This window comes from Dipodomys spectabilis, unplaced genomic scaffold (assembly GCF_019054845.1).
Source record: "Dipodomys spectabilis isolate Male_0828 unplaced genomic scaffold, ASM1905484v1 ptg000519l, whole genome shotgun sequence".
NCBI classification, from domain to species: Eukaryota; Metazoa; Chordata; class Mammalia; order Rodentia; family Heteromyidae; genus Dipodomys; species Dipodomys spectabilis.
This window is the reverse complement of record NW_024871196.1, coordinates 178,104-204,705: the sequence shown is the minus strand read 5'-3', so window position 1 is coordinate 204,705 and position 26,602 is coordinate 178,104. Positions and strand designations below refer to the sequence as shown.

The following is a 26,602-nucleotide window of genomic DNA, read 5'->3' as shown; positions in this document are numbered from 1 at the left end:
CTCATTTGGTCAAGACCAGAAAGGACCTAAGAAAATAAAAGTCTACAGCTACAGAGAGAGTGGGCACCAGTGCCTGTGTATGAGAGCGGGAAGGGTTCTTGATCTCTGACCTTTCTTTACCAGAATTGGCAACATGACAGGAGGATTTTTCCTTTCAGCCACCAGGCTAGCCAAGTGCAGTGCAGCACAGATTTGTTCTAACACGTTCAAATCCCGCCTGTCCCCCCAACTGACTCGCCCCTCCAACCAAAAGTCTTCTCCACACAGGTATAGGGGATGTAAACCACTGCTATTAACCACTGCTACTAATGTGCACAGGGGGACCTATGTCTTAAGTGTTCGTGGTCTAAGATGAGAAATAACTTGCAGGTTTTGTGAAAAAACAAAAAACCATCTGAGTGAACTTGGAGGTGAATCGCATCGACCATCTTTTCATATTCTTATCTAAGAAGAAATTAGTGCTAGACAGTGCAGGAATTTCCATTTTTCTCTGGAGCACAAATGCTGTTTTAGAGAACAAATGTTCAGTGTCTTGGTATACCTTATTCAGTGAAGATATTTAAGTTAGATCTCTAGAAGCAGCTGTTGCTGCTCTGGCTTTTTTTCTTTTTTGTCTTTTCTTTTTTGGTACTGGGGATCGAACCCAGGACGTTGCACTTGCTAGGCAAGCGCTTTGCCACTGAGCTACATCCTAGCCCTGGCTTTTTTTCTTATCTTACCACATTGCCCCCATAATGACACAATCATTTCAGCCTGAGTACAGATGACTTTGTCTAGCCGAACCCAGGGCAAACCTAGATTGGCAGTGTGTAAGCTTCTCTCTCAAAGGACCAAATTTATTGTTGACTTCCCTTACCTCAAAAGAAAAGGTTAATTTCTATGCCAGCTTCAGAAGGATGTCAAGATTAAGATATAAGTCAGATAGGTTTCCAGATTACTGCATCAGAAATCCCAGATCATCCGTTAACAGGGTAAAGATAACAGCTTCACTAGGTGGTCCTAAGGTTGAAGTGCTGGAGTTGTTAAAATTCATTTTTTAATGAAGATTTCATAAGTGTCTCTGCTGTTCATATTTATATGAAGAACAATTAAGGGCAAATCATATCAGAACATATCAGTATAACTTGTCCCCATCTGAGGAAGTATTTAAGTTTCCAGAGGTTCTGGAAGTGTCCATCACTTTGGGTACAACACATCTTGCTGCCCATGGTCCTTTAGAATGGATGCCTAGATAAGGGGCAAGAGAAAAATCCGAGTCCAGCACCTGCTGAAAAACTCAAGAAGCCAATTCCAAAGAGAAAGCTATTCAGAAATGGTCATAGCCAATGGTTCTAGCCAGATTTGAAATTCTAGGAAGATCTGAGAGTCGCATTCTAACTCTGATATCCACATTCCATGTTGTTATACAGCACAGATGTGGACAGCTATGAGCAAAGCAGGCTCACTTTGTCCATCTTCTTTGGTCATTCCCAGGGAGTTCTAAATTTAAGATTAAATGAAGACCTAGCAGAAGCCTGGATTGTGGAGTGCGTTCCTTCAGATACCAATTTTACTATAAGATGGGTACAAATAAATCTACAAATGGAATTCTATGGAAAATATCTCTAATAGTTATAGAGATTTTTACATGATTTTATCATTGAAATATGTGGACCTGCTCTGAAACAGAGGAAACATCTAAAAGAAATGATGGCTTACATGCTCACAATATACTGTGGAAGAGAGTAGTATTAAGACTGATAAGCAATCAATTGTGTGCTTAGCCTATCCTAGCTACAGTATTTATCATTGTCTTTCCCCCTTACCTAATGACTCCACACATTTAGGACAAGGCCTAATATGCCATTCCCCTTGCCCAAGTGAATAACAGTCACATTCACTATACTCTACCTTCACTGGCCCCAACCTTCAATTTATAGAAAACCAGAAGTGCCTGGGTATTGAAATCAGTGCAAAGCTGACAAGAAGGCAAGAATCAAAGACAAATTCAGAGGCCTACCTCTGAAATTTAGCACACACATATGGGCATCTTGGCAATGTCATTTTTTTTGTCAGAGAATTTTATTTGCAACCAACTACGAGTACCCAAAGATCAAAGTAAAAAAAAAAAAAAAAAAAAAACAACCCACCAAAGCAAAACAAAAAAGGAACATAAACACCCAGCAATGTCTATATTCTTGCTCACTCTAATGGCCAAAGAGGAATTCTACTGAATGTGAAACCAAGGATAACTGCGCTAAGGAGGCTAAAGGGCCTTGCTAATGCTCCTCAGGCGGGAGTTGGCCTTCTTGAAGGGACCCATCTGTGACTTTCCCATTCTGATCTTAACTGACAAAGCATCCCTTTGCCTCGAGGAAAAGACTAGAAATAAATATTTATGCATAGTGTGTTACCTAGAAATACTTATCATTTCAGAAAGTCTTATTAAAAACTGATTTATTGGAAAAGTGTCAATTACTCAGGGATGATTTGTTAAACTACAAAATACCTTAACCTTCATCTCTACTTTTTACTTTCTCATCTCAGACACTTAACAACCTTGATTAAACCCTACTGGTTACTGGTTTGGTAAGGGAAGCTAACTCCTAAGGCTTATGACATGAGCACTTAGGCATCCTAAAGCCTTTTCTGGACCTGGCTAAGTTACCTGGCTACCTACACCAACTGTACCACATGGCCTAGCCCAGGGAAGATGCAATCAGGAAAGAGAGAGAGGGAGAAAAATAGATCAGCACCCAGAACACACTGCATGCCTGCCACTCCTTTGGCATCTATTCCTCGACAGAACTGCAAAGGACTTTATTTTTGGGCTTGTTTCACTTTTCCTTGATCCTCCACTTTCTTAATGGCTGCTTGGATGGCTTCTTGGTCACCCAGGAACTGGTGAGGCCTAACAGCATGCAGGTTCTCATCCAGCTCCAACAGAATCGGGACTCCAGTGGGAAGAGTGATTTTGATGATGTCTTCATCCGAGATACCTGTGGGTCAGAAGAGGAAGGGTCAGGGTGAGACACAATTTCAGGAGAAGGTTCTGTTTAATTGTTTAACTACCTGTTGACTTAGACCCATATTTTAACCTTGCTTCTAAGACTATGTCAGGTGTTGTGTAAGGTTCCAACTGTAACAGCTATGATTTCAGGATAGAGAAACTGGGAGAGAGGAAGAAAGGGAGGGAAGGGAAGGAGGAGGAGTATACTTAGATAGAAATTCACATCAACAGTACAGGCCTTCTGGGTAACCAGTTCTGGGGTATTTCCTTTCTAAAGCTGCTTTCAGCTTCTTCTCTATTCTGCTCATAAAATTAGGACTTTGTTAAGCTCTGAATCCAGCTCTTTTGACATGAAAGTGACTAAGTGTCCCAGCACTGAGCTTGGAACAGCCTGGGCTAGCCCAGTCCAGCAGGAATTCTACCCTAGGTGCCCAGATGCACAGCCTGGGGGAAGTAGAAAGGACTATGTAGCTTGTTGTGTAAACAGGCCTGGCTCTATTGTCTCTTAATACCCCAACTGCTAGCAGAGGAAGGTAAGTGTAAAGTACTTCTGTTAAGTACTTGTGAGATAGAGGTTAATTTTTCTTCTGAATAGAGGGTGTTTATGTGGTGTTTGTGTGTGTGTGTGTGTGCGTGCGCGCGCGCGCACGCACGCATACATATGTGACAGTGTGCTTGAACTCAGAGCCTGAGCACTGTCCCTAAGCTTTTGTGCTGAAAGCTACTGCTCTACCACTTTGAGCCACAGCTTTTTGGTAGTTACATGAAGAGTCTTGTGGACTTTCCTGCCTGGTCTGGCTTTGAACTGTCATCCTCAGATCTCAGACTCCACAGTAGCTAGGATTACCGGTATGAGCCACAGACATTACTACTTTTAGAGCTAAACTGCTAACATTCTGAGAACATACCAGGTATATTGCTAGCATTTTATATGTATTCATTCATTTCATCTTCATTGCCATCATAAAAGGATCATACAGAGCCTCGCTCCTGTGTAATGTAATTGCTCTCAAGTCTTGCTTGGAGTTCAAAATAGGCAAAAGTGAGGTATGAGAAGAGAGATGGAAAGGAGAGAGAGCAGGACGGTAAGGAGACAGGAAGAGAGGGAGGGAGAAGATAGTGTTGCAGATTAAAAGCACTCAAATTTCTGTTTTTTAAAAATATATAAAACTAATTGCTTAAACTTCTAAAGTCCATTCATAGTTTCTGCTCTATATTAATAGACTGAATCTAAGTAGTGCAAGTTCTGAGGAGAGTCCAAGGGTTTGTCTTTACTTATCTGTGGAAGAATTAGTAATTACCAGTTAGTTATCAGTATACTTTGTCATTTTAATTAGTTACTGGCCATAAGTACCAGCTAAGACCCCCACAGAGTTATTGTGGATTTTTCCTGTGCTGGAGGGCAGTAAGGATTTCATGTCTGGGACAGAAACTGTTCATACTCAATGGAAGGGATCCTAACTTTGGAAGGCTGTCTCTTCCAAGTATTCTGTCTCTATGATTTTGGGCAAGTAATCTCTCTGAGCCTTCGATCTCTGCCACACTCAGCATCTCTACCTGCTGTGGGATAGGAAAGGATGCCTTATATGAGAACACATGAAATGTGTGTGGCAGTTTCTTCTTTCCCTTCTAAGCAGGAGATTTACAGGGAGAGCTGCTGAGTCACTGCTTTGCCCTGCCAAACCCTGGCCTTAGTGTGATGACTACCAGGCCCTGGGATCACCGCCACATGCTCACACTGGCAAGAACAGACAGTCAGGCTTCACAGCACCTGGTGAGCAGGGACGATGGTGAATGCTCTAGATCCTAAGGGACCTCTGGCTCAGTCAAGTCAGAAAAGCCCGCTGGCAGCTGGCTGCAGCAGGTGCCCTGTGCCTCCCTTGGAGCGGGTGGGGGGAGTGGGGATGGGGTGATGCAGCAGCATGCAGTTTAGGGACCAGGTGACGTGGAGGCTTTAGAATCCAGCACTTGGCACACCTAAATCCAATAGGAAGTCCTGGAGATTGCCAGTAGGGGACATGTGTCCCTCCCATGACCATTCTTCCCTTTGGAAATTCTCTTCCAGCACCAACTTCCTTTATCTTGCTTTTTAAAAATAAATTATGAAGTGGCTGTACAAAGATTACAATTCCATATACCAAGTTATGAGTACACGATACATCTTGATCAATGTCACCTCCCATCATTCTCCCTCGTTTGCCTGTCCCTATATTCAAGTTACGTAACTCACCTGTACATAATGTACATTGAATACATTGCCTGCACTTGCTCAGCTTCTCTCCCTCCATTCCTGTGCCTCCCTACCCTTCCCCACAAAAACATGCTTCTGCGTCCGGGTATTCATTGTGTTAAACAGTTCATTAGATGTTCAGAAGAATTACATCTTTGGACTCCTCCCCTAAGTGTACAATCCTTTAATCAGTTTGTGTCTGTATGTATAAAACCTGTATATGTTAATCATATCTGTTTGCATTTTAGATCTAGCTTCCACAGATAAGAAAAATCATGTGCTGTTTATCTGAGTCTGAATAACTTCAATTAACATAATTTTTGTAGGTTCATCCATTTTCCTGCAAATGGCACATTACTCTTTCTAATAGATGAGTAAAATTCTATTGTACCACATTTTCTTGATCCACTCATCCACTGTAGGGCATCTGGGCTGTTTCCATGACTTGGCTATTGTGAATAGTGCAGCAATGAATTACTGATTGAGAAAAGCAGAGGTAGCTCAGAGGCCTGGAGTCATGGGGACATAGAAGACTTGTCTATTCTTCAAGATCCATGTTTGCAGTTCCCAGAGTTTGTAAACATGTTGCTCACTAGATTTTTTTTATAAATTCTTTCAATCTAAATGTTTACTGTAGAAATCAATTTGTTAGGCAATAAGTAAGAAAAATGATCATGCTTCACTAAAGTTTACCAGGAAAAGTAGAAAGTAAAAATTCACATCAACATTTTGGATTCATCATTTAGAGATTCTGTGCTAACTAATAAACCTTAGGACATGTTCTAGGAGACAGAGCTCTATTGTGATTAGCACTGCCCTTCTATTCAATATTGTATAGAAGTTCTAGGCAGGGCTAGGTGAGAAAATAAAATGAAAGGCACCCAGATTAGAAAGGAAGAGGTTTTTTAGTTCTCTTTTTAAAAAATCATACACCTGATTAAGGACTTATATCTAAAATATATGAACAAGTATTATACATCAAAAGTAAAGGGATGAATGTCACAAGATGTGAAGAAATGTTTCTCCAAACATAAATGAACAGTCAACAACCACCAGAAAAGCCTTCAGAGATATGCAAACTCAAACCACAAGGAGATACCCTCCTCCTTTTACCCACTAGAATGGCTACAATAAAAGTCAAATTATATACAAATTATAGACAGGAAACTAGAATCATTATGCATTGTAAAATGATGGGTGAAAAAGGTTGTAGGCTATTTGGAATAAAATCTAGAAATTTCTGGGCTGGGAAGGTGGCTCAGTGGTAGAGTGCTTGCCTTGCATGCATGAGGCCCTGGGTCGATTCCTCAGCACCACATAAGCAGAAAAAGCCAGAAGTGGTGTTGTGGCTCAAGTGGTAGAGTGCTAGCCTTGAGCTGAAGAGCTGAGGGACAGCGCCCAGGCCCAGAGTTCAGGCCCCACAACTGGCAAAAAAAAAAAAAAAAAAAAATCTAGAAATTTCTGACATGTGATCCAGCAATTCCACTCCTTGGCCTGTACCTAAAAGAAACAAAATATAAGTCCACATCAAAAGTTGTGCACAAGTTGAGCACGTGGCTCATGCCTGTAATCCTGGCTACTCAGGAGACTGAGATCTGAGAACTGCATTTTGAAGACAACCCCAGACAGAAAAGTTCATGAGACTCTTATCTCCAACAAAGTACTCAGGAAAAAACAAAAGTAGCACTGTGGCTCAAGTGGTAGAGCGCTAGACTTGAGTGCAAAGATGATCAGGGACAGTGCTAGACCCTGAGTTCAAGCCCCATATCCGGCAAAAAACCACCACCACCAAACAAAACAAAACAAAACACACACACACAAAAAAAACCCTGCACAAAGCTTCAGAACATCATTCTGCGTAATAATCCAAAGTGAAACAATCTAGTGTCTATCATCCAAAGAATATATGCAGTGTCTCTATTTAGAAATAAAAGGGCAGGAAGTCCTGACTGAAGCTACACCATGGATGAACCTAGAAACACTTCATACAAAATGTTTATCCACAATGACAGAGGGCAGGTTGGTTGCTGCCTTGGGCTGGAAACATGGAGGGGGCGGAGTGGAGACAGCTGAGTACAAAATCCCTTTTGAAAAGAATTAAAAATACACTATCAATCTAAATCCATTTGAACAGTCTACCAACTCAAATTTATCACCATCATTTCTGATGAAGACATTCAAAATCCTTTTTCTAGCTTTCTGGGATACGCAATACGTAACGGTTATCATTTGACACGGTCCTGTAAAATATCATACCAGGATTTTGCTTTTTAGTATTCCTTGACCAAGCTTACCTCCCTCTGAAAATATTTTAAACTTGACTGTGGTCATGGATTTAAAGCTCTGAATACAGTCAGTCCTCCACCCATTGGTTCCTCATCCACAGAGTCAATCACGTAAGGATAGAAATTATTGAGAGGGGGAAAACTACATTTATATCTAAGCACAGAGGTATTTTCTTGTCATTATTCCCTAAAGAATGCAGTGTGGGGAGTATTTACATAGTTCTAGGTATTATAACTAAATATAGAGGAAGTTTCAAGTACAGGACAGGTGTGTGTAGGTTCTATGCAAATACTATGTCTTTTTATATAAGGGACCAGAAATTGTACGGTTGATATTCCAAGGACTAGTATATACGACAACTATCTACTGAAAGCACTGAATTATACACTTCAATGGTGATTGGTTATTTGTTTTTTGTTTGTTTGTTTGTTGTTGTTGTTTGGCAGAGTTTCACTAGATGGTCAGAGTTGAATTTGAATTTGACTGAAATCCTACTGCCTCATCTTCATCAGTGTTGTAACTACAGGTGGGCACTACCACATCTGGCTTCTAATGGTGAATTACGTACAATACAGCTGTTAAAAATACTAAACTGATCCAGAAAAGTTAAATAAGCTTGCTCAAGTCACAAGACCATTAAGGCAGTAAAAATGGACCCAGGCTTGCTTTTTTATTTTTAGGTATTTTTAACTGTATACATAGAAGGGTTACAGTTATATATGTCAACTGAAGAGTACATTTCTTTTTTGGATAATGCCTAGGCTTGCTTAAATTTTTTTTCTTTATTCTCATAGCACAAGACTCAGATTCTGTTCATTTCACCTATATATGGTCATTTTCACCTCCACAAAAGAGGAGAAGATTTATATTTTGCTTTTCCCTTGTGAAAAACTAGGTAGGTACTGACTAGATATCAGCGTCCAGTATTTCCAGACTTGAACTGAAATGTCCAGTGCTCAAACCCATAGAATCAGCTAACACACTGGGACCACAACAGACAAGGATTAATAAGCATTACTGTCTGGACCTTAGAAACAAAGTCCTAAGTGTTTGGCAAGGGCCTAGTGTCCACACGGGACCTGCTTCTTTGACCATGACCTCAGATCTAAGCAGATCCAACGGGTCCTCTCTTTAACACCACCCTCAAGGCTCATTTCCCTGGCTTAGTTAACTACATTTGGGTGTGAGTTCACTAAACAAAGGCTACCCAAACCTTAATGCTTTATCTACCAAAAAAAGCTAAATAAGAAGTGTTCCCAATACATAAATGACATTCTACTTTAATGAATACTCAAGCCATTCACGCTATAGATTAATCAATATTTAAATATTTAAATGGGTTAATAATCAGTTACTAATCAATGAAACTTAAGCAATTGAAACTTTAAAATAGCAAATTAGGAAAATCTACAGGGAAGCCATTTCTCATTACTAAATTTAGGCATAAGCAATATTCTTTATCCTAAGAGAGTTAAACAAATATGACTCCTAAGGCTGAACCAATTAGAGTGGTATTAATGTATGTCTTATTAAAAACTCATTCACCAAGAACTTCATGTGAAAGTAAAATGAGTGACCAGGTATCACATCCTTTCTGATAACTGGCTCAGATTTTTTAATACAGTCTAAGAATGTTCTTCAGAGAACCAGTTTTCACCCCTGTATCTATTTTCTCCATGGAGGTTTCTTCCCATTATCTTTCTTTTAAGGAAAATAACCCCAGCCTCTTGAGTGCTGAGATTATAGGCATGAGCCACTCATGTTACTTGTCTTTAATTCCTGAAAGGACTGGAACATTTTAAGAACCAGAGCTAGACACAGGTGGCTCACGCCTGTAATTCTACCTACTCAGGAGGCTGAGATCTGAGGATCATGGTTCAAAGCCAGCTCTGGCAGGGAAGTCCGTGAAACTCATTTCTAAGAAACCATCAGAAAACCAGAAGTGGCGCTGTGGCTCAAGTGGTAGAGTGCTAGCCTTGAGCTGAAGAGCTGAGGGACAGCGCCCAGGCCCAGAGCTCAAGCCCCACTACCAACAACAACAAAAGACATTCTAAATTGTATTTATTATTTGAATATCTCTGTGTGTGCATCCCAATATCAGAGCTTGAACCCAGACGTTGTGTTCTATACTTGAGCCATGCCTCCAAGCCAGCATTTTGTTGGTTAGAGATAAAGTCTCATAGAGTTCTCTGCCTGGGTTGGCTTTGAACCATGATCCTCAATGTCTCAATATCCTGAATAGCAAGGATTACAGGCATGAGCTGATAAATGCACTTACTACATGCAACCAAGGGCTGTAAGGATTACTATAAAATCTGTAAGGGGAAGCACTCTTAGGTCTTTGCTAGAGATACAATATTGTTGACATTTTCAGGGAAAAAAAGACTCAAAGGAAGTCATCTGTTTCAAAGACGGTTTATGTCCCTTGAGCCATTCTGGCCCGTGGGCATCATGGGTGAATTGAATGAAAACTAACTTTCTGGACTTTCAAATTAAATCTAATCTCCTGTAAGGGCTTGATTAAAGACTGTGTTCTCCATGAATTTAACAAGAGAAAAAAAGAGGGCTGGAAGATTCTTAGTCCAAACTAAGAAACAAAAGATAGAAACAAAAAGTTGTTTCTATCTACTGCTGATAAGTAAACAACTCAAATAAAATGTCTCCTCTATATTCTTTGGTTTTCTCTAAACAGTTTGCTTGAAAACATCTTAGAACTTCAGGAAACAGGAGGAAACATTTAGTGAGACAGAAAGATTGGTGAAAGGAAACCCAATCCTGTAATGCACACACTTCGGACCAGAAAAACAGAAACAGCTCCAGTGGATTCAACTGTGAGCTGCTACCCTTTCTCTACTCCCTTCCCAGTCCAGTCAGGCACAATTAAATTTAAACTGACAACCATTTGTGGTGACAGTTCTGTGTTCACCAGTAAGAGTTGAAAGAGATTCTCAATATCATACACAATCGACCTATTTTTAATTTTTGCTTTTTTTTTTTCCAGTGGTACTAGGGTTTGGACATACAGCCTTCTATCCTTTAACCCACCACCACCATCTTGTCTTTGTTTGCTTTGGTTACTTTTCAAATAGAATCTCATGTTTTTGCCCAGGATTGTGGCCAACCTGGACGGCAGTGTTGCTGATTCTCCTGTAAGGGAGGAGATAAGCTCTTACAACCAGCTTTCTCATGGTCTGACCTTGATACTCTGATCTTTGCTTCCTGAACAGCTGAAAATATAGGCGGGAGCCACTGCAACTGGCCCATAATTTTAATACTTTAAAATTTGCATACCATGTATGGATAACTTAAAGATAGGCTGAGGAGAGCCATTGAAAATGGGTTATTTGAGCATTTTAATGTGATGACAAGAAGGTCAATTCTAAACTAGAATAAGACAGAGACTACATTCCACCATTTAATTTTGTACTTAATCGTTTTTAATGTTGAGAAATAAAGGCGTCTATAGATTTGGTGTATCTTTTGAAAACTTTAACCATTAGGCAAATATCTGCTCACAAGAGAAAAGCTTGAACTTGCTGCTTCTGAAAATACCACACTAAATGCCAAAGGTGACATGCTTGTCAGTCCCTGGTCCTCAGGAGCTAGTCCCAGCTGACCTTTCCTCCCAATTCTCTAATTTCATCTCCAGGGTTCTTTGCCTGGCTGTGTGTACAGCTGCACGCAGTTCCCAAGAGATCACGTCTGCCTTTCCTGAGTGTCTTGCTGCCATTCTGAGTCTAAACTTGAAATTGCCTAATTCTTTGCTTGAGCCCAGACTAAACAATCCATTTCCTCTGACAAGGTGTAAACCATATCCAGTGCTCAGCCTAGTACCTGGCATTTCCTTCAGTGTGGACCAGAGGAAGCAAACAGGAAGTGACTATGCCAACCACTGAAAAAGTAACACCAACCTGTCTGGAACATTACAGAGCAGGATGCTCTGTGTGGGAAGGTTTCATAGTGTGTTGTGAGAAGTGTGTCTGAACCAGTCAGAGGCAGATCCAACTTTAACCTGGACTTATTGAAATAGTGTAGGTAATTGTTTATGCTCCCCCAAATCTGTAAAGTAGACCCTTGAGCAGGAACTTTTTTCCTATATAGTAAGAAAATTCATGGCTTGTTTTTTCTTCTGAATATATTAAGAATTATCATATCAAAAAGTAAACCAATCTAGTTGGGCAAGGTGATTCACTCCTATAATCCCAGCAATCTACTTCTGGGTAGCAAGATTACAAGTTCCAGGACAGCTTGGGTTACATAAATGAGACTTTGTCTCAAAAAACATAAAAAAAAAAAAGTAAAGCAATCTCCGATTGCATACAATTTATAAGATATTACATAAATAAGTCATCTGGTAGGGTTGAGGTCGGCCCATCAGCCTATTTGAGCACTGACATTTGTTACTATGCTTATGGTTATGTCCATTTCAGATCATTAATACTTGTGAAAGTTAATATACTGTAGCTGTGGTACTTGTGAAGGGAAAAGGCAATGTTACTTAATAACTGTACTGAGCTAACAGGTATGAACCAGAAAATGAACCAAGTTATCACCTGACTGTAAATGGGCAATTAATGTGGTTAATTTTGATAGATTTTGACACACACACACACACACACACACACACACACACACACACACACACACAGAAATTGAAAGGTAATCCTTCTTATAAGAAAATCTTGTATTTCTTGCCTAATTAAAGAAGATTCATACTTTTTTTTAAGCCACAGCTCCACTTCTAGCTTCACACTTTTTTTTTTTTTTTTGAGACTTGAAAAGTTAGCATCTAAAGTCAGTAAAATGCTTCAAGGTTGGGAATTAGAAGGTCAGGTGTGGAAGACAGTAAGACGTTATAATATTGTTTACTCACCATTTTGGTGAGTAAATGCATCTGTACATGTTAATACATTTTTAAATGGCTGAAATCTCACTAAATTATCAGAGATGATATAGAAGAAAAAGCAAGCACTATTTTTCAGTGTATTCTTTAAAAGTAACTTGATTAATGGAGACTGAAGTTTAGAGGCTAAGTAATTCATGAAGTGATTCTAAATTCCATCTCAGACTATTTCATGCAGAAGAAATAAGAGTCCTCTGGAGTTGAGTCGAAAGGGGAATCAGAGCAACAGCAGAGAATCCGGGGACTCACCCCAATGGTACCACGAGGGATACCACAGGCCCAAAGGGCACAAAGTCCTCCTACGTAGGGTGGTTGATGGGGAAACTTCAAACTACCTTCACGTCATTCTGTGGATGAGTCACTATCATCACACCCACTCATATGCATCTAATTGCATCTTGCAGCTTTTCCGACCAACTTTCCTCCTGAGCATCTGTCTGCCATCTTGCTCTGTCACCAACCCTATCCCTTCCATTCTGCTTGTCCCTCTCAAATGTCTCCCTTTTCCTGAAGACAGCTTCCAGCCCTCTTGTGTTCTACCCCTAGGGACATCATTCCTTCAATTTCCTCCTTCCCACACCAAGTCCTCTGCTTTAAATTAATTATCTTCCAAACAGATGATACACACTTTCACACACTTTCATGAAGTGTGTACATATACACACTTGAATTATAAACTAAGGTTATTTCAATTTTATTCATCTCTGAGACTGAGTTTCATACCTCCGACTTTTAAAGAAGGCTTCAGGAAAAACGCTGGAAGCAGCCAAGACTAACACGACTCACCTCTGAGAGCCTGAGTCCTTTTCCACCCAGCTGGCAGAGCTGTTTTCACTTTCTTCTTATTGTACATTCTAGACCTGTGCACATGTTTTGTTATGGCACAAGCTATTGTTTTCTAGCCAGTGACAACTCCATTAGCCTTCAATCCCATTGAGTATTTTTAGCTTTGATGAGATATAACTTACCCACTTAAAGTGTACATTTCAATAACATAGTAGTTTGAGTTTTGCAACCCTCACCATAACTTTAGCACACTTTTACCATTCCAACATGAAACCCTATGCTCATTTACTCTCAATATCCTCACCTCTACCTCACTGTAATGCTAGCTAACAACTACTGTACTCTTAACTTACAACGCCTATTCTGGACATGTACTATAAATGAAATCATAGCATGTATGATGGTCACAATGATTCAATGTTCATCTGTGTTACTGAGCATGTGAATACTTCATTACTTTTTTTTTTTTTTTTGTCGGTCATGGGGCCTGAACTCTGGGCCTGGGCATTGTTCTTCAGCTCTTCAGCTCAAGACTAGTGTTCTACCATTTGAACCACAGCACCACTTCTGGCTTTTTCTGCTTTTGTGGTACTGAGGAATTGAACCCAGGGACTCTTGGGTTCAAGGCAAGCACTCTACCCACTGAGCTACCTTCCCAGCCCTACTTCATTGCTTTTAAGTGCTGAATAATAAATACTCCATTGTGCGGACAGACTATATTTAATTGACACACTTATTGGGTAGATCTACTGGTAGATCTGGTTTCTGGTTTTCATAAATATGCTGCTAAAGTTTGTACACAAATTCTTTTGTGGAAATGATTACAGACTGAATTAGGGCCCCTTCAAAGATAAGCTTAAATAAAACAAAGGCAATTTTCAATAACAAGCTTTTAGAGTTATGATAAATAAATAAACCAGCTATTCTCCTAGTAAGGAGGTCTCGTCTGAAGAAACAGCAATGGCACAAAAGAATTCCCTAGAAAACCTAGGTCTAAAAACATAGCTGTAATGGTTTAAAATTGGAAGAAAGTGGGAAAACTAAATCACTTAATTTGAAAAAGTCAAATAAGACATTCAATTCCATTTTTATAATTCCCTCACCTTACAACAACAAAGTCTTATGGGCCTTTAGATCAATGCTTCTGAAGTGTAGAACCCTTAGCTGCAGATGCAGTAGCAGCAGCAGCAGTACCCGGAAATGTTTTAAGAAATGCAAATGCTCAGGCTGCACCCCAGACCTACTGACTCAAAAACTGATATTCCGCATCATACTGAGCTCCTCTGGTGACTCAAGCCTAAAAACTTGTTTTGTATAGGTACCATGAATGCCAAAGGCATATGACTTTTGATTTATACAACAAATGGTTCTTAATCTCAAGGGTCCAAGGGACATAAAGAAGGGAATTCTGTTATATAAACAGTGCATCAATTAAGGCTAACTCTATATCAAACTTAACTACCTCTACTAAGTAGGGACATAAAGTAGGGACATACCTTCCAGATGTTTCAAGAGGGCTCTACTGCTGTTCCCATGAGCAGATATCAGAATGGTTTTGCCTTTTAGCACTTCAGGAGCAATCCTTTCATTCCAGTAAGGAAGGAGTCTCTCTAGAACGTCCTTCAAGCTTTCAGATCGTGGCAATTGCTCCAAGGGTACATCACAGACTTTGTACCTCCGGTCACTGTAGATTTCATGGTAGTAGGGATGGGATTCATCAATGGGAGGTGGAGTCACGTTGTAGCTTCTTCTCCAGAGCCTCACTTGTTCTTCACCATGATTCAATGCCATTTTCTCCCTGTTGAGGCCAATCAAGGCTCCATAATGACGCTCGTTCAGACGCCAGGAGCTCTCCACGGGAACCCATTCCTGCCCCAGCTCTTCCAGGATCAGCCAGGCTGTGTGAATGGATCGATTAAGGATAGATGTGAACACAAGATCAAATTCAAAGTTCAGTGCTTTGAGTTGCTTCCCACAGTTCCGAGCTTCCTCCAGTCCTTCACTGTTCAGTTTCTGATCTACCCAGCTGCAAAATCGGTTCTCCTTATTCCAAGCACCCTCTCCATGTCTTAACATAATAAGTTTATGCTTGGACATCCTGGTGACTGACCCTCCTTGGTGTTTTCAAATGGGATAATGTTCAAGACCAGCAATACATCTGGTGAGAAAAAAAACAAAAAAGCACAAGTTATTTTACACCTTCGAATGATAGCTTAGGAATGGGGCCATAATTTGACAACAGCCAGTTTCTAAAGAAAACTGAGACGCCTTTGAACAATTCTGACGTCAGTTATCCGGGCTTCCTACACTGTGGTACCTAGAGGCATGTTCTCCAGAAAGTTAATTACAGACAACCTAGCTGACTTACATGGCTGGATAGTAATGCTAATTGTATGACGTAAAAAAAACAGAACACTTCATTCTAATGGCATGCTGTGTTTCCGCCAGATAAAAAGGCAGTTTATAATACTTACGGTAAGTAGACAGGATTTAATGAAAGGATTTGTCGATGTGTAAATGAATGAGCTAGGAACTCCCAGCTCCCAGCAGATGACTCTACACTGGCAGCATCCTTCTCTCTTTGCTTTTCCACAGTGGCGAAAGAAATGCGTACCAGCCCTACCTTCTTATTATGGAAGTTGTAAACATGTTAACTCAGTGAACCACTCCATGTGGTTCTCCTATGCATCACTGATTGGTAGCAACTAGTTTATCAATGCTCCAGGCTATACCACATACAAGCAAATGTTAGGAATGTAAACACATTGGCTCAATATTTGAAAACGCATCAAAAGTGACGTAAAGTGATATTAACAGCAAAAGTGGTACTCACCCAAATAAGTCTTCTACCGGCCTCAAGATATAGCTATGGGAAGGAATAAATCCGGATGCAAAACACGGTATCAAATACAAGCAGCAGAGAGACTGCCTGTCTGAACAGATTAGGGGAGCAGGTCTGTGGGGTGGGAGGAGCAACACTGATAAGGAGGCCCGGCCTCCTCTTCCCCAACTGGGCAGACACTACACACACCAGCCACATCTTGGCAGAAGAATCTAGTAAAGTGGCGTAGACCGCACTAAAATGATTTCAGATTCCCTTTGTCTCAGCTGCTTGTCTAAGGATCGATGTCTACAGACCTGGCTGTGTCAGCCTGTATTCATTCTTTTTTTTTTTTTTGGTCCGGTTGTGGGGCCTGAACTCTGGGCCTGGGCGCTGTCTCTCAGCTCTTCAGCTCAAGGCTAGCGCTCTACCACTTGAGCCACAGCACCACTTCTGGCTTTTTGCTTTTTGCTTATGTGGTGCTGAGGAATCGAACCCAGGGCCTCATGCATGCAAGGCAAGTGCTCTACTGCTGAGCCACCTTCCCAGCCCCAGCCTGCATTCATTCTCCATGCAGTGGACTACAGGAAGTCTACCCTGATACACTCTGCCAGGTTGACATGTTCCATGCCCTCCTCCTCCACCTCAGTGTTTTTCTACACTGGGAAGAAAGATTATATGGACATCAGAGTCTCGCTTTCTGCCATTCTTGGCAACTTCCATTCACTAGGGATTTTCTGTGCCACTTAAACTGTGATTCACTTACAATTATACAACCATCAGGGACCAAGTTCGCTGGAATCTATAAGCAGTTTCTACTAATTTCTTTAACAAATTCCTAGGAAAGGGGAACCCTCTTTTGTATAAGGCTTCAGGGATAGGAAAGAAACCGAAATGAGGTAATTTGCAAGTAACTGAGAGGCTATCATAGAATTACAATTCCCCTTTCTTGTCAAGCAATAGGTTTGAACTTTGGTGCACAGAGAACAAAAAACACAGTGATCAGAAGAGGGGAGTGATCAGGGTTCAGGGCTCAAGTTGGAAGCATCTCAGAGGCCTAGGAAGCACAATGTCTATTCTCAGCCTAGGAATGGACAGAGGAGAACAAAAGCTTGATCAGGGACTGCCTGTGGAGGGGCAGAATGACCATGAGGCTAATGAGGCTCTAGTCCTACACCTGGGAGAGACCAGACAATGGGTTCCTCGAGATGGGTGTACGAGTTTGTGAGTCGATGGAGGGTAAACAAGCTAGAGTCAGACCAGAGAGAACCTGGAAATTAGAAGAATAAATATTTTTGGTTTGCTTTTTTTGTTTTTGATTTTTTTTAAACAGGATCTCACTATATAGTCCAGACTGGTCTCCAACTTGTGATCCTACTGCCTGTCTTCTAAGTGTTTACTGCCACACACGGCTAAATATTCTAACACCCAAACGATCATCTCATCTGCTAAAAATTCATATATAAAATATGCTCTGAGTAACTTCCAGTCACTATTACCTTCTTGCCACTTCATTCTCTCCCTGCTTTAGGAAACCTCTGTTCATCCTTCAGATCAGCTGGGTCTAATTAAAATATAATATAAGTCACACATGTCATTTTTAAACCTACTAAAAACCACATCAAAAACTGAAAAGAAGCTGGGCACCAGTGGCTCATGCCTATAATCACTGCTACTCAGGAGTCTGGGATCCAGAGTATCATTGGGCCTGAGCAGAGAAGCTCTTGAAACTCCATCTCCAATTAACCCACGAAAAAGTAGGGCTGGAGGAATGGCTAAAGTAGTAGAGCACCAGCCTAGAAAGTATGAGGCACTGTTAAAAAACCTTAGTACCACGGAAAAGAAAGGAAATGGGTAAAATAATAATACCATATTTCATTTAACTTTATAGATCGAAAATACTATCCTTCTAACATATGATTCACATAAAATTATTAAGGATATATTTTCTACTCCTTTTCTCAGTTTTTGATGTGTATTCTACACTTAAAGCACATCTCACCTGCCACTTTCAAGTGTTCAACAGCTATTGGATTGGACAACCCAGCTTTAGAGCTCTAGAGTCTAAACATTTTTTAGCTTTAGGCATGTGGTTCTCAAAGGTTAATGTGCATGGAAATCCCCAGTATCAGTGAGAACAGTGCTTCCTCTCCTCCCTCCAAGATACAGGTGATGCTCACACTCCTGGCCTGAGAGCCAGGCTTTGAGGGCCCTCCTCGGGGCAGATCTGTCCTCCCTTCTCACCCCCTGGGATAGGTCAGGACTGCTTGATACTGTCTTGCACTGCCCCATGGTGCCATAGTCATGCACTTGTCAGTAGTTCTGTGTGTCCTGGTAGAGTAAGTGCTATCAAGGAAGGGCTTACAGCTGGCTCTCTAGAACTTCGTGTGTCACCTGACATGCACAAGGCATCAGCAGGTGTGCTGACCAGACTCAGAAAAACATCAATAGATTCTACTTGTGCTACTGAGGCTAACCATGAAAGCAAAAACAGTTGGCTGGTTGAGAAGTTAGCAAGGACAAGTTCAAAGTAGACGCCAAGAATAATTATACACCATGGCTTTGTAGCACGTACTTTTATGCTGAGAGCTTAGTATATTCACAGATGTCCATGATCTCTACAGAGATCCTGACTTTTTCAAAAACAAATGGCCTACCTGGATGCTGGTGGTTCACACTTGTAACCCTAGCTACACTGGAGGTTGAGATCTGAGGATCCAGGCTCAGTCAGCCATGGGCAGACAGATCCAATCATCTAACACAAAGCCAAAAGTAGAGACATGGCTCAAACTGTAGAGGACCAGCTTTCAGCAAAAAAACTGAGTGTGTGAAATCCTAAGTTGAAGCCCCATTACACACACACACACACACACACACACACACACACACACACACACACACACACACACACACACACACACACACACCCCAAAAAATGATCAAACAAACCAAAAACCAAATGGCCACTAAGTAGCAAACTGGGCCTCTCACCTAATTATTCTGCCTCCAATCCCTGTCTTCTTTCTTCATACTCCTGTGGATTTTAGTCTTGGCATCAGGGTCTAGGCTCACTTAGCTTCACATCACAGGATCATCTCCAGTCACAAATTACCCTTCCAAAAATAGGCTGCCATTTCATAAAATATAAATCCAAAGGCACAGAGTTGGGCCAAATAGTGACCACCCCAACTTATGAGAATGGATCTAAAATATACATACCTTTTACCCGCAAGTGAAAAACGATTTTTGAAAAAACTCAAGTTGTGTTTCGTTTTTCGTGAAGTCAGCCCTGCTGTTGTTTCTGAAGATTCTTCTTTAATCCCTCAGCAAGACTTATTGACAGTTAAGAACTACTTTTAGGGCTGGGAAGGTAGCTCAGTGATAGAGCGCTAGCCTTTCATGCCTGAGGCCCTGGGTTCGATTCCTCAGCACCACATAGCAAAAAGAAAAAAGCCAGAAGTGGCGCTGTGGCTCAAGTGGTAGAGCACTAGCCTTGAGCTGAAGAGCTGAGGGACAGCACCCAGGCCCAGAGTTCAGGCCCCACGACTGGGTCCCCCTCCCCCAAAAAAGAAAGAACTACTTTTAATCAATAGTTTTACTACATACCCCTAAAGGGGACCACATGATACTGGATTATTTTACAGTATGTGCTGGCTTAAAGGTTTAGTCAACAAACATCTCTTACACAACTCTACCTCACCTTCCCTTTCTTGGTCCCTAGCTATAACTTCCCCAGTGCCCTGACACCTCTAACAAGTGCTTGTCAAATCTACTGAATTGATTTTTTTCAAAAGACTGTGTACAAGTTACTTCTTACTAAAGGGACACCATCTTCTCCTAGGACCCCACACTGCTGTGACCCCTCTCCCAAGGTGACTGCACCCATCAACAGAAAGTCATTCATTAAAATTTTGGCACTGCATTTCCTCCAGCTCTTACATCCTGGTTTGGGGTCTTGATACTTTCTTACCCACCTGTAATGGTAGTATGATGGCGTGATGTCGTTAACCACAACAGCCAACATTCATAGAGTCCTTACCATGTTCCCAGGACTATTTTGAAGCCTCAACTGTCATTCCATGGAGAAGGTTCTATGATTACTGAGGAGAGCTTAACTTGCCCAAGGTAAGACAGGTTGTAAATGGCTGTGCTGGAATTCACTACACCAATGGCTCAAACCATTTGGCTACACTGCCACACTGGAACCGAAAAGGCTCTGTCCTTCGAAGTTAATTTTTCTCAATGCTTTAGTCATATTGAGATGAATAGTTCACAGATGGGAAACCCCACATACTCGGTTTCTTCAATCTAATCCAGTCAATTCCTTCCTCAAGAAATTGTGTGTGAGTGTGTGGGTGTGTATGTGTGTGTTCCTAAAGATGAACGTAGTTCACAATTTGAGGAGTGCTTCATTCATAAAGGAGGCAAGGAGAGATCTCTGAGTAAGATTTCATGGACATGGTTCTATTTTAGCTAGATTTGAAAAGGTACGTAAGAGGTTTAGAAAAGTATCCTGCATCTTGTGTATACATTTTTCTGATTTGGGGAGGGGAGGGGAAATAACAAGGTACTGAAAATGGGGATACAGGATGACCCACTGTGACAAGGGATGTGAGGGACACTGTGTTGAGAAGGAACTTTACAACTTTTGGCAGGGGTAGGGAGGAGCTGGGGAGTAGGGAGGGAAGGGATGACGGAGGAAAGGGTAAGGGAGGGGGTGACAATGCTCGATGGGAAGTGGACTCATTGCCTTGCTCATGTAGCTATGGCCCCTCTGTACAACACCTTTACAATAAAAGGTATATATCAAAAAAAGAAAAGTAATCTGCCTAAGGGAGCTATGAAGAACAGGTGCATATAAAGAATAAAAAGCCCATTCAAACTAGATACAGGCATAAGCAGGGTGGCTATATATGCTGATATGTCTAAACCAGGACTGTTTCCTGTTTCCTCCCTTAAGGGCTCCTTTCATACTTAAGTGTTTTGCTTGGAAAATTATATGGTCACTCTAAGTATAAGGTATAACCAGGAAGTAGGAGGAGATTTGCCCAAACAGATAAGACTGAAAAGTGACATAATAAGGGCTTTGTGCCAAAGAAAATATATATACAATTATGCTTCATATTTATATGAACTCTATAGATATTTAACAGCATATTTTAGGAGGATCAGGTAGCACTTCCAGAAAGAGATGGAATGAGGGGTATGAATACTAGTGAGGTTTACATAATAATTCTGGTCCCCATCTTAAAATGAAAGAGATAAGTGTGAAAGATATTACAACCTATCTTAGATCTTAGCAACATTTTCCTTATGAGGGCAAATAGTGCATTTTTAAGGATTTGTTATCTGTCATCATTACGTATAATTGTATCATTCTGTCATTGTCGCTGAAAGCAGCTCTTGGTAATATACAAATGAATAAATGTTATTGCAAAACTTTATGTACAGACACTAAAATCAGAATTTCATAAAATTTCCATGCACATTAAATATTACTACTGGATTAATTTCAGCAAGTCAAAATGTGAAAACCATTCACACTTTATAGACTACAAAAACAGGCTGTGTCTTAGGCAGGCAGATCTCTGCTTAGCTGGATCACATACTCACATTAGCATGTGACCTTAATATCCATTTATAGGACACTCCCAACATTACCAAATCACCAGATGTTAGTTTTGATCAGAACTGAAAGAACTTTGAGTAATAGAATCCCATTCAGAATTGTTTTGAGTCCTCACAGAAGACAACGAGAGCACATTTACATCAGTCTAAATAACAAACTTTTGTTTCATTGAATTACATAGGAATAGGTTTGAGATAGAACCAGAGGGAAAAAGCAATTGCCCTTGTTAACCACCTTCATTCACACATTCAGATACTTCCTCGCTCCGAGACATCCCCATAAATTGTGTCAAGGTGCTTCTCACTACAGGTGAGCACGCACCTGCTCAGAAGTAGTGCTCCGATTCAACTGTCTTGGCAACAAAGGAATAACTAGGTGATACAGAGGACTTTCAAAGACCTTTTTCTATATTCTGCATAGAAGTTCAAGCTAACTTAACTAAAATGCACAAATGCTTCTTTTCCTCAAGTGCCACCATAAAACTGAAGTCATGCTTCTTGATTAGCATTCATCTGGCAAGGCAAGAACAGAGGCAATAATGGGGGAATGAAACTGATGCAAGGCTGATGTTTCATCTGTAAGATGTTCAGAATCTCCAACAGCTTCCAAAGTGTGCAGCACCACACATGGCTTCCACTTCCTTCACCTGCCTCTTATTTAAACAAATGATGTCTCATATCCCCCAGCTGAGGCCCATCCTGTCTTCCAATTGAAAATTCCTAAGACTTTGCTTCCTTCAAGTGTTTGCAAGTTAATGACTTAAGATTCTAGAATCACAACTCATAAAGGACAGGCAAATGATAAAGTACAGCCTAAAACAAGTTGTTCTTATATTTCCAAAACCAGAGCAATCAAAATATGGTATCAAGTAATATAAACTAAGGGGCATAGAACCAGAATTATTTTGATCTAAAGCTTACACTTAGCTAAAAATATTTGTCACTCCAGGACATTTAACTGGTTTGGTCCAAATCCGCACTGTACAGTTTTGAGCAACTTCTAACATTCTCTGCACTAGGAATCTAAGTTTTTTTTGTCTACCATTTGAGCCACAGCACCACTTCTTGCTTTTTCTTAGTACTTTACTGGTGATAGGTGATAGGAGTCTCACAGACTTTTCTTCCCAAGCAGGTTTGAACCAGGACCCTCAGATCTCAGCCTCCTGAGTAGCTAGGATTATAGGCATGAGCTATTGGCACCTGGCTCACTTTAAAAAAAAAACTCTTGTGTCCATTTCCTGAAGTTCATTTTGATAAATACTATTTATATGATCAGATTCACTTTTTTTGTCATTCACAGGGCTTGAACTCAGGGCCTGGACACTGTCCTTGAGCTTTTTCCTTCAATATTAGCTCTCTACCACTTTAAGCCACAGCACCATTTTCAGTTTTCTGGTAGTTAATTGGAGGTTCGAGTTTCATGGATTTTCCTGCTCAAGCTGGCTTTTAACCATAATCCTCAGATCTCAGCCTCCTAAGTAACTAGGATTACAGTCATGAACAACTGGTGCTCAGCCAGAATCTAACTTTTAAAAGATGGACTGGCTATATCTGAGGACAGAGAAAAAGGAATATTAACAATGTCTCTGATAAATTAGAACAGTTCTCAAGGAAAATGAAATTTGATGCATTAAGTATCTTAACACAATACATGCATCCAGTTCTGCTTGCTTACTAACAGCGAAAACTGTTAACATTCCTTAAGCCTCAGATTCCATATCCATAATGATGAGAAGAAACAATAGTTCTCAAAAGACTATTGGGAAGATTAAATAAATTACAGTGAAGCCCTCTAATAACAAGTGAGAGATAGTGTGGAAGCTCAGTAGTAGAGCACATGCCTAGCAAGCACAAGGCCCTGAAATCTAACCCCCATACTTACAGTAACTCCGACACCAATAAATTTATGAAAGTGATCTTACCTGGCTGCTGTTATGAGTAAAATCAAAACTGAAGAATAAAGTAAAATGAGAAAAGGGATTAGAGAGAAGTTTATTAGCAGAAATAAAATCTAATGGGGGTGAAGAAGGTAATGAAAAAAATACAGCTCTAGAAGCATATAAAACATTTGATTTATAGTCTATAAAGTACGATTCCCCCCCCCCCCGCCCCCATTTGTAGCCAAGTTTCAAAGAAAGGGGTTTGGTTACCACTAATACTTTTTGCCTTGTGTCCTCATACAAATATTGCCTCATACCAGGTGTCATTCCAAGGATGTTCAAGAAACCATTCCGTTCAACATTTCTGCATCTTCTGTTTTCTAAGATGCAGATATACCAAGATGAGTACATTGATGAATTTAGTTGTATCCATTATCACTTATAGAGAAATAGCCTTCTTAATCTCAGGCAAGGAAGGAGAAGAGAGACTACATGCTCTACCCAAACACTACCAGTGCTTGTCTCTGAGGGGATGAAGGATGACATGTTCTTCCACATTGCAGGGCGGAACTTTCCAAATTGTCTACAGTGATTGGCTTGGTTTGGTTTAAATAAGGACCCAAAAGAGAATTATGTCTTTGAAGCTGGAAACTTTTTATCTATGGGCAGATAATATACTGCAAGGGGATTTGGCTTATATATTTGCAATGGAAATTAGCTAATCATCTTCATTTTTAAAACAAGGCTTTAAATATGAAAAGGGACCTCAGAAACAATCTAAAGCAATTTCTGCATTTTTTAAAGACATGAAAATTGAAAAATGAAATGATTTGTTTATGATCACAAAAATAGTAACAGCTTCAAGACTAAAACGAAAGTGTCTTTACTTCTCACTGACCATTTCTTAATCCAAGCTACTTGTTGAAATTGGAATTCTCTAAAATCCACCAGCATCTAGAGAAACATCAGTGTGTAAGGTCCAACAGGAATACAAAATTATATAAAACCTGGACTAGGGGGTAGGCTTTCTCTGTTGGTGCCCATACTGGGGCTTGAACATGGGGCCTATACACTGCCCCTTAAGCTTTATCACTCAAGGGTGGTGCTCTAACCACCTGAGGCACACTTCCTCTTCCAGCTTTTTGGTAGTTAATTGGAGACAAGAGTCACAAGGACTTTCTTGTCCAGGCTGGCTCAGATCTCAGCTTCCTGAGTAGCTAGGATTTCTGGTGTGAGCCACTTCAAGTGTGAGCCTGGCTTCAGAGAAATTTTAAGTAAAAGACAAACTGATCCTAGATCTGCTTTTATTATAGAAAAAAAAATCCTTCATACCTACTGATAAAGTGTAACCTTTGATTCCCTCCCCCCCACATCCATAGGGCTCCCATTCAATTAACATTCTAGAACCATTCACAAGCTATAAAATCCTCCACAATTTTTTAAGTGCAATTAGCTAATAATCAATTATCATTCAAAGTCTATGAACTTCAACAATGCATCTCTTTGGGGTAATACAACCCCCATCCCCTTAATCCCTAAAAATTTCCCTTTTTTTTTTTTTATTTTTAGGGCTTCTTGTAAACCTGTGATTTGGTTCCTGAATACGTTCACCTCCTCTCCTTTCAAACATATCATCATCATCATCATCATCATTATTATTCATCGACTTATCCATCCACAGCCAGGTCTGCCATTGCCCCGGATACAGCGCCAACCCCAATTCCTTCTAGGATCTATTAGGGGAGGCTCGGCCGCATCAAGCCCCAGGCGTCCAGGAAGGTAAGTTCACCATCTCTCTAACTTCTTATGCATCCTAGCCTAGGACCCACGACCGAGGCGGCTTCCTCCTGCCCTGGGCCTGCCCCAGGACACTGGAGAGAGATTGGGGGACTCCCCGGGGCTCAGCTTGAGGCGGGTGGAGAGGACATCAGATCCCCACCAACAGCTCGGGCGGGAGGAGGGCTGGCCTCCGCGCTCCGAAATTGAACACCACGTCATTCAAAAGCGGAAAGCACCCGAGCAATAATATTCTACAACACATCCACTCACCTGCAAAGAAGCCGCCGCCACCAGCAGCAGCAGCAACAGCCGCTCCTCGGCGACGCGGACCTGCCAGCGCCTCCAAGGACTCATTGCTGCTGCCGGCATCCACGCACTTTTCTAGCCCTGAAGCCAAAGGAGGAGGGAGGGGGGAGGGACTATGGCATTGCTTATTGGAAAGTTGCGCCGTCACTCACTTATGGCTCCGCCCTACCGCCGCGGGACCGGCCAAGGTCCTTTCCGGTTCCCAAATCCCTAGGGTAAGAAGCCAGGCATTGATTAGCTTGCTGAGAAGACGAGCACGTACCTGGACCAATAAGAAGATGATCTCATCGCCGGTGGGCGGGATTAGGACTAAGGAAGTAGAGACACAAACCCGGGAGTGTCTCCAGGGCGACGGGAAAGCGGCTGAACGGTTGGAGGCTGTAGAAAGAGGCTTACGTCAGAGGGAAACACCTGCCCTGAAAAGTCCAGTCCGCGGAGGGCAGGAAGAGACGAGGTGATTTCTTATTACTCAGGGGGGAGTTTTCGGATTAAAATTAATCCTCACAGAAGAGAGCTTCTTTGCCACAGGTCTTAAATCGTGATGAAAGCGAAGGCCTGCGGCTGCCGGAGGATAAGCTTTTGTTAATTCCGTCTTTATCGAAGCGCTCTTAAACGGGCACCCCCTGGCCGTGTTTGGGGTGAAGAGAAGATACGAATGGAACGCCCCCAAAGCTTCCAGAACAGAAGATGGGTAGATGGAGAGAAACTGGTCAACTTGGAAGCCACAATTATTTGAAAGAAAAAGCTATGGAAATGCTACCCAAAGCTTGGCACCAGGCCCTGGAAACTTCTAGAAGGTTTGAACCACTACCACACAAGGAAGCACAGGTGTCAGAATTTTTTTGGCGGCTGGGGAGCGATTCTTCCCGTTCCCCCCCCCCCCCCCTTGCAGGAGCGAAAGATAAGGAATGATGCCTTTCCTTACCACATGGGAAATTCTCCGTTTTTTGATTTCTAGAAGCTTCGCTATCTAGTGTTTAGTGTCCTCTGAATT

At 41.2% G+C, this 26,602-nt stretch overlaps 1 protein-coding gene across 3 annotated transcripts; it reads right to left on the bottom strand.

The window, feature by feature from the left end:
* Positions 1-2,039: 2,039 nt before the first annotated feature.
* Bpgm (bisphosphoglycerate mutase) lies at positions 2,040-25,699 on the bottom strand. Of its 3 annotated transcripts, none has more exons than XM_042670117.1 (3): positions 25,573-25,699; positions 14,691-15,352; positions 2,040-2,978 (listed from the first exon to the last, which is right to left on the bottom strand). In XM_042670117.1, the coding sequence occupies exons 2-3, from the start codon at positions 15,289-15,291 to the stop codon at positions 2,800-2,802; spliced, it is 780 nt and encodes a 259-aa protein (XP_042526051.1). In that variant the 5' UTR covers positions 15,292-15,352; positions 25,573-25,699; the 3' UTR covers positions 2,040-2,799. The 3 variants fall into 3 exon arrangements, with proteins under 3 accessions (XP_042526051.1, XP_042526054.1, XP_042526055.1); XM_042670120.1 differs by lacking the exon at positions 25,573-25,699 and adding an exon at positions 16,839-16,931; XM_042670121.1 differs by lacking the exon at positions 25,573-25,699 and adding an exon at positions 15,669-15,757.
* Between the last annotated feature and the right edge of the window lie 903 nt (positions 25,700-26,602).

Excerpts from the sequence above, each read along its gene's own strand:
- Bpgm (XM_042670117.1), bottom strand. The coding sequence starts at position 15,291 with ATGTCCAAGCATAAACTTATTATGTTAAGACATGGAGAGGGTGCTTGG. Across the intron at positions 2,979-14,690 it reads CCTCTTGAAACATCTGGAAG|GTATCTCGGATGAAGACATC; the intron begins GTATGTCCCTAC and ends TCTGACCCACAG.